The sequence below is a fragment of the Fistularia commersonii genome, chromosome 35, assembly GCF_037954325.1.
Source record: "Fistularia commersonii isolate RoL2024-O1a breed Wild chromosome 35, RoL_Fcom_v1.0, whole genome shotgun sequence".
Lineage (NCBI taxonomy): Eukaryota > Metazoa > Chordata > Actinopteri > Syngnathiformes > Fistulariidae > Fistularia > Fistularia commersonii.
Window position 1 is genome coordinate 7,063,536 of NC_141318.1, and position 11,802 is coordinate 7,075,337.

The window sequence follows — 11,802 nt, forward strand, 5'->3', positions numbered from 1 at the left end:
ACCCCGGACTGGTCGCCACATATGGACAAACTGCCATTCACCATCATTCACATGTCTTGGCAATGGGGGTTGTACAATGAACCTGAAGCATGTTTTTGGATTGTTGGAGGAAACTGCAAAACCTGGAGTAACACACTGACACAGGGAGAAGATGCGAACACAGAAATCGAACCAGGGAACTTCTTGCTGTGAGGCAGAAGAGCCAGACACTGAGCAAATGTGCTGTACACAAAGGCATACATGCTCTGGTGTTAAAACTACTATTAACTGATTTCACAGTTAACAAAAGAATTTACTCTGACTTTTTGTCCAGAAATTTTCAATGCCTTACACATTAGTCATCTAATATTTTCATCTCCCAGTACAGACGATGCAAATATCAGACAAAAATGCATTACTAGTTTTGCACATGCTGAAGTAACTGAAATATATGATCCTTATTTTGCTTTGGTCCAACCAGTTCAAAGTATGGAAGCATATAATTCAAATTTAAACGCCTTTGTAGAATGCGTTTTCATTTTCAGAATGTGGTAGCATATTTGGACTTGTTACTTAAATGAGTCATAAGTATTTAACATAAGCACATTTGCATTTTCTTCCAGACAACTCATTCTGTGACTTGTTCCAAATTAAAAAGCAAAATATGCAGCAAATGCTTTTTCATTGTCAGAATGTAGCAGCATATTTTGCTTCATATTTTGCTGAATATTTTGACTCTGCTTTTTAATTTGTCATAGAATGAGCACTGTGGAAGAAGAAAATGAAAATGCAGTTTGAATTACTTATTACTCGCTTTAGCAAACATGCAAACACCCAGAGGCCTGCGGTAATATTCATTAAATCATTCAGTCAATTCATCATCCATACACATTATCCTGCACTCAAGGTTACAGGGCTGCAGTCTATCCCAGCTATTATTGGGCGTAAGGTGGTGTTGACCCTGGACAGGTCGCCACATATAGAAAAACTGCTATTCATTCTGCAATTGGTTAGGAGACAAAATATGCTGCTACATTCTGAAAATAAAAAAGCATGTTCCAATGCATTTTAATGTGGATTACGATACCTATATGCTTCCATAAATATGTGTTCGTCAGCAAGCTTGTGCGGACAAATGATCCGATGATGTAACATTATTCTGAACTCGTAAGAGCTATAACCATCTCAAATGGATTTTCCTGGAAGTTCACCGTGTCCGATCCATTTTAATCGCCTGATAGAGACACAGATACACACAGAGTGTAAACTAGACAGCAGACATACTACATTATGAATGACGTAGTTTGCAAATGTTGAATATTTGATGTCCACAGGAAATGAAGCAACTCTTCAATAACTAATTGTGTTTTGAATGAAGTGTGAAGGCTAAAATGCGGTCAGATCCATTTTGGTGCTGATGTTTAGTGAGAGGCGTGAATATTGTATTATTGAGAGCAGTTTGAAACAAATGCCTGGGGTTTATCAGTTCTTCAGATTAGGATATAAGAAAACCCACATTTTTGTGCCTTGACATTTTTTAGACGTTTTAGATTTTTAGTTCAAAATACTCAATCCAGCAGACTACAAATGATTCAATACATTCTTTTACAACTCAATTTATCAACAGTCATGTCTGAGTTAACATTATATGAAAGCACATGGGACGCATTTACAGTCCCAGGGAATCTTTATCATTAGTACTAGAATGCCCTAAGAGAAAGCAAATGTTCTAATGTTCCTAACAATATACCATACACACACACACACACACACACACACACACACACCTTCCTTTATTAGTAATTAGAGTGAGTGGAGATAAGGCAAACCCCCTGCTCCGTATTCATCTAGACTGCTCACAGCGCAGGCCTGTGTAGACAGTGTGCAACAGCAGCTCCACAGGTAATATCTACTATCCAGCCAGGGGTTGATATTTCTAATTTCTTCTTCTACCCCGAGAATGTCATTGGAGGTTTTGAATCTGAAAATGAATTGTCCAGATACTTATAAGTATTCACTCAGTTTGGTCGATGAACATACCGATGTTTGCACTGACCTTAACTCGTTTGGTGGTAACATGGATATCTTGGATTTAAATTAAAAAGGAACCTTTACAGTGGGTGTTCACTGATGCTACAAAATGGGTATTGGTCAGCGTTGCTAAAATGTTTGATAAGATCTGTTCAGAGTTTTGTATTTCGTAATTTAGCATTTATAAATTGATTTACTTTGTAATATTTCAAAGTACATCATTAAAATTAAACCATCTGTTTCTTCTAATAAAACATTGTGCTGGTTAAATGAAAGATGTCAAGCAATCAAACAGCATTTACAGATGGCCTGATATTTCTTTTGGAAGTTTCCACAAATCCCTGTGTCCATCATGAACTGAGCCTGACTGACGTTCTGCTACATTTGTTTTTATTCTGCTGTGTGTGTGTGTGTGTGTGTGTGTGTGTGTGTGTGTGTACGCAAACATGTGTGTGTGTGAAATAAAGCCTGGTTTCACGTGGAGCTGGATTTTAGATGCTTTATTTGGGGGGGGGTTCAGGGCTGACATAGCTTCAGGATCTGAGCACCATTCTCCACCTCTATTTCAGATCCCGTCTGCACAAAACACACACACACACACACACACACACACACACAAATCCACACGGGTACTCCCTTCAGTCAGGATTTTTAATGGATAGAGTGAGGGCTGCATCGCTGGGATTCGAAAAAAGACAAGTGTGTGATGGGGGGAGAGAGGGAGGGAGGGAAGGAGAGAGAAAAGAGGGGAGCGGAGAGTTTACAGAGACACAGAGAGGGAGAACAAAAATGGAGAGAGATTTCATGTAGAGTCTTGACGGTCTGTGTAATTAACTCTTCTTCCCTTTTAAAACCCTCCCAGAGGTCATTAGAACATAATGGTCCAACACCTAAAATGTACTGCATTCCCTCCACACTGCGCCAAGACCGCAGAGGAGAAGACATTACACCCTCTCTCTCCTCCTTTCCTTCTTTGCCCTTGCTCCTCCGTCATCTCTATGCCCGCCCGGGACCTCCGCCTCTCCTTCGGTCCCTCTCTTCCTCGCCCTTGCCCGATTTCACTTGGAGGTCACGGTGTAGCATCCGTGTGGGTGCCACTGCATGTCACGGATGCGCCTGATGGACTGCATCTGGGGGGAACGGGCGCCGAACTCATTGAAATGCTTGAACTCGCCCTTCTCTAGCAGGTACTGGGTGCCACGGTAACCTGGAAACTGGTAACCCACCCAACTAGAGGGAAGCGGAGAGAAGAGGAGAGAAGAAGGAGGGCAAAGTTACAAAACAGAATGTGATATTAGACAGAGGAAAAGAAAACGGAAAAGACAGGCTGCCCAAAAGAAGTAACAGGCAACATGAGTGAGACAGTGGAGAAGGAATCTACCGCAAGGGGGATTAAGGATCACCGTCGTTTTACAAAACCATCGATCTGTTTGTCAAGTTATCAAGCTCCTCAGCGAGGGGGCAGATTGCTGTTTGTTTCCAGGGAGTGCTACGAGCAAAGTGATTACAGGGGCTAATCTACCCATCGGCGGCTGCACCTCAGAGACCCGATGACGTACGATTCGCTATCTCTCCCGGCAATAGCTGCTGATGGAAAAACTCGAAAAAAAAAAAAAAAGTGTTGCAGTCGCTGTGAATGACGTCAAGAGTTCTGGATACTGTTGGAGAAATGTACATTAAAGAAAGTGAACCAGGATATATTTTGTGAAAATAACAGTCATTGGGCTCATTTCAAGGTACCGTGTTTGGCTGCAAAGTAGTTTGAACAAAGCACATTAAAAAGCAATGTTCTCATTCATCTTGTTAGGCAAGATCGGCTGTAGTTACAATACATATAACATAAATATGGGGGGATTCTGCAGCCTATCACAGCAGGCATTAGGTGAGAGGCGGGGTTCACCCTGGACCGGTTACCGGTTAGTCGATAACAGGGCCGCAAAAGGAGACATAACCATTCATTCTGTCATTCACATTTGTGATTCTCCGATTAAAAAAAACAGAGGACTCAGAGGAAACTCACATAAACTTACACCGAGATCAAACCTGCTGTGATTCAGAAGCACTAACAACTGTGTCTTAATGCGTGCGTGATGTTATTCTTGGTGCACCATCGTCCTTTCGTGATCCCATTTCATTGTAAGAAAGTTGTTCGGGTATGTTAAAATACATAAAACAGACAAACCTGAGTGTTAAAAGACCCATTAACTGCTGGCACAGTTAAGACAAATAACATAAAAACATCATTTTCTGGCCCCTGAGAGAGGCTGAAGATTGTCTCTGAAAGACCGAGGTCTACAACGTTTCATCATGTTTCAGCTCACACACACACACACCCACACACAGCAATGCTGGAGGCTGCATATGACAGGCAGTTATAAGCACCGGCGTCCATTGGACTGAACCGAAACCTAAAGCAGCACTTTTGTTACCTACGTGGGATTTGATGGATAAGAGAGATACGAACAGCTGGGACGCTGACTGTTGACTAGAATGAAAAAGATAACTCACTATTTGTGCTTTTACAAAAAAAAATACATTGCCAACCCTGGACTTGATGGATTGAATGGGTTGAGGTCAACATTCATTATCTTTTGGACTATATAGTGACTGGATATACCAAAACACAAACAAGAAATGTCCTTCCAATCACAAAATCACAAATAAATAGCCACTTTTCATGGCCCTGGATAAAAAAAAAAAAAAAAAGTTGTATCCCGCTGTACTCACGTTCCACAGCTAACCAGGATGCTTCCCACGATGTCGGTGAAACCGTAGGAGAACAGGCTGGGCACGTCATCGTCCATAATCTCCATCTTGCGGCCCTTGAATTCTCCGACCTCGTACAGACAGATCTTGTGCTTTTCAGGATCCTTGAGAGAAGAAGCACAAATGAGCGGTTGGTAAGAAATCGAATATTGAAGTTATTTTCAAATCGTTCTACCCAGAGAGCATCGGTTTCCCAGGAGACGGAAGCTCTCACCATGCGGACGGGCCTGAAGGACAGCAGGTAGTCGTTCTTCTGGCTGTTGGTCCAGGAGTCCCAGCGGGGGTACTCGCCCTTCTCCAGGATGAACATTTCCCCACCAAGGTTGATCTGCTCAAAGCCCACAAAGCTGAGGAGAGAAGGGATTGTTCAAATGGAGCGCGACGATTTGCTCAGTTTTTATTCTATTCATCTTGAAGGGGACGTTTGTGAGGAATTAATACATGGTGTATTATTCATTCCTCACTTCAAATATTGAAAAAGGCACAGATCTGAGCATAAAAGATCAAAAATAGGATTCATAAAAGACTTGTGAAATGTTCAAATCTCAGTCTTAGTGAAGAAGTTATGGGACAAATCTATATACCATCCCACTCTACTTTTAAATGTAAATGCCTTCATACTATCAACACCTCTTTATGTCACAGAAAATTATCACAACTCAACATCCAAGATCCATATTCATCAGCTTTTTGGCCAAGCGTCTTATTGTTCGCCAGTCATTCTGGAAGTACAGACTGGGGTACAATCTGACCCCAGGAGTCTCAGGAGATTTTTTTTTTTTTCTTTTCCAAACTGACTTTTCACAGAAATGAATGGAGGACCTGCATATATGCAGGTTGTGTTATTCTTGCATAGTCACATGTGTAATAACAATGTGGGGCTATTAAAGCTATTAAACAGCAAAGTCAAGAAATATGCTTGCAAATCACTTGTGATCCTTTGCATGTGGTTTTTCTCACAAATTCTGTGTCTCACCATCACCAGAAGAGCCGGAGTTGATAGAACCCAACACAGTTTGCGAAATAAAATCTAATGTTTCATAAATTTGAGTCACAATATGGACTTGGAAAGCCTTCTAATTATTAAGATGAACCATGTCATCACCAAACAACTTAGCATTTACATCAACGAGTCACTGAGATATTTGAATCAAAAGGAAAGTACGTTGCGTTATAACAGTCATAAACACCGTGATACATCTCTGGTGGGATTACAAATTGCCACCGTCGATGAACTGCAGTGCTTGTTAAGTTGTAAGTATTTTGATATATTCAGCGTTACAAGGGCTCTTGACTTTGACCTCTGGCTTATTGATGGTTCGATATGAACTTCTACTGGAAATGTAATAATTTGATTTCTTATTCAAAAACCTGCGCTCAGAGTGATACATTCAGTCTTTTCACTTCAATTCAGGATGACACATTCATTCTTCTGTGTGGACATTAAGAAGATGGGCAGCAAGCTCTCCGATAACTCGGGGGGAAACAAGGCCGAAAGTAATATCCAGAAAGCACTGAAAACAAACTGCAACGTTTACATATAGCATTAAATAAACAAAGTGTGACGCAGCTTACTGAGGATGTTTCTATATTATTTTTGTCCAGCGATCACATGATTCATTTAAATAATTAGAAGGGTTTACAAGTTCATGGTTACCATCTGGAAAGAATTGTGCGTAATAAAGTTATAAAGCAAACAGCGTTGGGTTCTATCCACTCCGGCTCATCTGGTGATGGTGAACCACAGACTCTGTTACGAGACCACGTGCAAAGGATCATAAGTGATTTGCACAGGCAGCAAATTTTTTGACTTAGCAGTTTAATAGCTTGGTGTGTCGCTGCCCCAGATTAAGTTATTACGCATGCAAGTAAGCGAGAATAACAGAACCTGCATATATGAAGGTCCTCCATTCATTTCTGTGACAAGTCGGCTAGAGGAAAAAAAAGAAAAAGAGGGGGAAAAGAAAAAAAAAAAAAAAATCGGAAAGAGACACCTGGGGTCAGTTTTTGACAAGTCGGTCTTGAGCAAGAGCTCAGAATAGTGTATTTAATGTAATTTTGCTTATATGTATCCATTTATTTGATGTATTTATTGATATTATGTCCTTACTAAACTACCTCTGTCTGTTCAATGTTATAACTACCTGGCATTCACTACAAACATCAAAGTAAGACTGTCACTGTTCAGAGAAACTGGTTTCTTCATCGTGCAAATGAAAAAAACCCTTTGAATCCTTATAAACTCTCAAACTGTTCACACAAAGATGATCAGTATCATATTATGAGTCATTTTGTGAGGTTGTTATACAACTAGTTCTATATCAGTCATGTGACTGATGCCATTGTGAAAAAAGGCTGCGGTGTTCCTGAAAATCCTGAAAATGTGCCTGAAATCCAAAATCCAGTCTGAATGCAAACAATGATAGACACCATATTAATCTAGGCTGAGAAAACATTGTTATATATATTTGAATGATATTTGATATTTAATAAAATATTGAAATGTATCTCAACATATTCTCTCATCGCATATTCATATTATCAGATAGAAAAAAAAAGCAAGAAGCAGCTAAATAACGCAAATGTAAAAGTGTGAAATAAAAAGGAGGAGGTCTAGCTGTTAAAACACCTGCTCTGTCAGCGCACCGTGTGGGTGAAGTGCACAGTATGTTTCCTGCATGTGTGGGTGGGTGTAGACGTGCGCCCGGCCGTACGTGTGCTCGCAAACTTACGGGCCGGACTCCACACGCAGGGAGCGCACTTTCTCCAAGCCCATCTCGATCACGTTCACACACTCGCTGGTTATCTCAAGACAGCGGCCCTGGAAGTTCTCCTGGTCGTACACGCACATCTATATTGTTAGGTAAGAGATGAGAAGTGGGGACAAAATCAGACAAAGGCGCAGCGTCGACCGAGGTAAATCAAGTGTAACACAATGTGTTGTTGGGACAGTTTTATTCCAGTCACATGAAGTTGTTGGCAGCAGCCGCCCTAAATGTTGGGCATTGTCATGACTGTTAACATCAGCGCTGCAGGTAAACTGATACTGAGGATTCAATTGGTTTTGTGTGCGTGAGGTTTTTTTTTTTTTTTTTTTTTTTTTTTTCTGTCTCGGTGTGTGTGTGTGTGTGTGTCAGAGACCTTGTAAGAGACAATGCCGGTGTCAGACATCTTGTTCTGAGTTGTCTTCCCGTCGGTTTGGGAAGCAGACTTGGATTTCTCCCCTCCAGTGGACATTCTGACTGAGGAAAGGCAGGACGAAAGACGACAAGATAAATTTAAGTGAACGACTCAGCAGGTATCGTTTTGTGACCAGCTGGACTTTTGTGATTACACGAGAGTCCGTGTCAACAGGTTCAAGACATGCTAGTAAATTCTCAGCAAACTTTGTGTCGACCAGTCGGTTCGCCAAGTTGAACCAAATTAGCTGCAGACAAAACAAGTTTTAAGTTTTAAACATATGGCAATGTTGATTTGATAAGAATGCCTTAGTACAACCTAAATCAACATCACCACCCAACCGTTTTGACTTTTTTGTTAATATTGTTGTATGGAAATTCTCGTCCAATTCCTTTAAAAATCAAATTGAATCACAGTTGTGACCACCAGTCACCAGAACTTCATAGAAATGTATAAATTAAATGTAAAATATGGTCTTAAAGAAAACAAATACAATAGGGGCATGAAAACCATTAACATGCAAGAAGAGGGTGCAAAAAATTAGAGGATGGGGAAAAAAAATAAAAATTAAATTAAATAAAAGTTCTTCATGCTAGAAACCGCTGCTGTCAGCCAGATGGGGCATTGAAGCTGACACCGGCTAAATGTTGAATAAAGTAGATCACTATAAGAGGAAAAATTGCAATATTCTCCCTAGAAGTGACATAAAAAACATTATCAGTCAGCGATACCATCATGATCATTGTCAGGGACAACAACAAAAAAAAAAGAAAATATCAAAAAGATAAAGTATTTATGAAACTTCCCTAGGGGGAATAAAATGATGAAGCTACTGCTGATAGTCTACAAAATATTAACGACACACCTAAGAATTGCAAACTAAAGTCAAGTTTCACATGCTTCCCTGCTGCTGTTTCCTGTCTCCCTGCACTGTTTAACCCAAATATTATACACACTGTAAAACATTAAAAAGGTAGAAAAGCCATCTATTTGATCCAGTAGTATGGGATCCAATTTCATAAATGAAAAAAATCTTTCCGGTTGTCATGAAAAAACTGTGTTTCTATTTAAGGCTGGAACAAAACAGAAAAAAAATAGAAAAGTACATGAAACATAACATTTCCAACATGGTGCAAACAAAAGCAAGTAAGGCTGGGAAGCTAGACTGTTCTAGAATGAATCCAGGGTTATTTGTGACTGCTCGGCTTTCGAAATAGTTTTTTTTAACATCCAAAGATATAATATACATTCTGAATTCCAATCTCCTCGTCACCCGTGAAAGCGTTTTTCAGTTCCCACCGGACAAAGTTTTATCTCAACACTTGAAATCAGTGTTTATTCTCCTTCTAAAGAGACTCCAACAGTACATACAGTTTATTGGCAGCTGTTACTTTGATTTCCACAAAAAAAACCTTTAAGTTTTTACAATCAATGCTTTTTTTTTTTTTTGGTTTGTTTTCCAGCATCAAACACTGTTGACTAGTTTTGCTGTTGTTTTTTTTTTTTTTTTCCATCTAGTAACTTTTTATCTTTCTTGTCTCTCCACTGTCTTACCTGTGGCAGTATGTGAGTAAAGGAGTAGACTCGGGCCTGACACTGGCGGTCTGTGTGAGAGGGCGCCCAGCCCCTGGCCTCTTTTATACGCTGGCGCTCAGAGAGAGGGGATTATAGACACAGAAACAAACTCGCTGAGCTCACAGAATAGAAATACCCCCATCATCAAAGAGAGAGAGATTGAGAGAAAGAGAGTGACAGTGGTGGCACAGAGATGCGTGGATGTTTCAAAGTAGAGATGCCCGATGGCTGTCGGAAAATTGATTTAATTAAAATATCATGTGAGGACATATTTCACAAATACACACATCTCTGCAATCAGAGTGTAATGCATCTTTTACAGATGGACACCACATACAGCACGTGGGTGCCATGACAACAGGGTGTGCATGTAGGAGCCTTTAGAAAAAAAAAAAAAGAAAAAAAAAGGAAAAAAATCCCTTCAACAAAGAACCGTTCTCATCAAGAGTTGATGGGATAAACAATAACAGCAAACCAATAAGTTAGGAGAAGCAATAACCTCACATTCCACCTCTGGGCGAACGATGATGCTCAGACCGCATACGGACAATCATCTGAGTCTTGTCTTCATCACAAGGGGAGAAACCTATTAAATTAAATCCCTGCGTCTTTTTTTTTTTCCATGTGTGGGTGGATGAGATAGCAGGGAGCAGGCGGGATGGACGGGAGCCGGGGTCTAAAGTGCACAAGAGGGAAAGAACCGGCCGGATTTGATCCCGACATGGCGGAACACAATCGGGTCATGAGACTTTGAGCCGGTGCGAGAGGAGAGCGTTTGCATTTGCCGGATAAAATCCGAGCCAGCCGATCAGAAGCTTTTCAAGGCTTGGATTCTGTTCTCCATACAATCCTAGGCGTTGGATCGCCTTGAATCTTGACTGAAATTCAAACAAAGGTAGGAGTGAAGAGTGACTCATGCAGTGCCCTCCCTGTGACGACTGAGAATTACATAGCCGACAGCAAGCGTGCGCGAGGGGGTTGCAACTGAATCTAATGAATGAGAAACTCCATTTGTAAATACATTCAATGCCGGATTCAGTCAAGGTCCGCTAAAAATGAATTTAAAAAAAAATAAAAAAATTTGTCTGGAATGGTGATAATTCCAATGTTCAAGGCTCTTTAGTCATTTTATTCAGGTGAGAACAGAATGAGATTTGTTACTTGAGGCCTGGTAGACATCAAAATATGGATTGTTTAAAGAGTAAAGTGTGAAAAAGCATTTTTCTTTAAAATTTTATTTGGAAGTTAAATGCTCCATGGAAAGTAATTTGTTTACAGATTATATATCTGCTCTTATTTTTACGGAAACTCACTCACAATGCACATACATTGAAAGAAAGGACGTTATGTTGTATTTTTGAGGATTCATTTTGTTATTGTACAATGACGGTGCTCTTGGTCAATCCAAAATGTTAACAAACCCTCAAACGGAATATTTAAACGGTAAAAGTGAAGTTTCGGCTTTCCTAGGGGAATAGCTATGTATACCATTATTAGGCAACGATTGGTGTGCAGAATTATTATGCAACTAAATGGAAAAAAAAAGATTTTCCCGTCTCACTTATTTTCATTTGTTAAAATAAGAATAACAAACTTAAACACTTCTGAAATTTCAAAAAAAAAACAAAAAACCCTCAGTGACCAATAGCCACCCTTCTTTTTGAGAACAGTCACACGCCTTCCATTTGGTCACTTTCCTGATCTGGTCAGAATCAACTTTTAGTGCAACCGCAACCTCGCAGACACTGTTCAGAGAAGTGTTCTGTTTACGTTCATTCTATATTTCCTGCTTAAGGGCCCAAAAGTTCAATAAGGTTTAAGTCAGGGGAAGAAGGGGATTATTGGGGTTTTATGTTTGAGGCCTTTACTGGCCACGCAGTGGAATACTTGGATGCATGTGATGCAGCGTTGTCTGGCATAAAAATCAAAGTCCTCTTAAAAGATATGGACTTTTTCCTCAACCACTGCTTAAAGAAAGTATCTTATAAAATTGGCAGTAAATCTGAGAGTTGATTTTGAATCAATTTTCAACCTGAAAGGTCCAACTAACTCATCTTTAATGTACCCCCACTTCCACCTTGCCGGCGTCCGGGTGGAAGTGGAGCTCTGTGTCTGTTACTGAACCAACCACGGGCCCATCCGTCTGCTCTGTCAAGAGTCACTCATCTCATCAGTCCAAAAAAACCTTTAAAATCTTGTCTCAAGATATTTCTTGGCTCATTCTTGACATTTCAATTTACGTGTCTTGTTCAGGAGTGGTCGGGTTCCAGC

The 11,802-nt window shown here is 40.2% G+C and overlaps 1 protein-coding gene across 1 annotated transcript; it reads right to left on the minus strand.

Annotated features, from left to right (window-relative positions):
• Positions 1 to 2,495: 2,495 nt before the first annotated feature.
• LOC147214020 (beta-crystallin B1-like) lies at positions 2,496 to 9,614 on the minus strand. Its single transcript, XM_086142701.1, has 6 exons — positions 9,511 to 9,614; positions 7,918 to 8,018; positions 7,509 to 7,627; positions 4,991 to 5,123; positions 4,738 to 4,880; positions 2,496 to 3,240 (listed from the first exon to the last, which is right to left on the minus strand). Exons 2-6 carry the CDS (start codon positions 8,011 to 8,013, stop codon positions 3,069 to 3,071), a joined length of 663 nt encoding a protein of 220 aa, XP_085998827.1. The 5' UTR covers positions 8,014 to 8,018; positions 9,511 to 9,614; the 3' UTR covers positions 2,496 to 3,068.
• Positions 9,615 to 11,802: the final 2,188 nt, after the last annotated feature.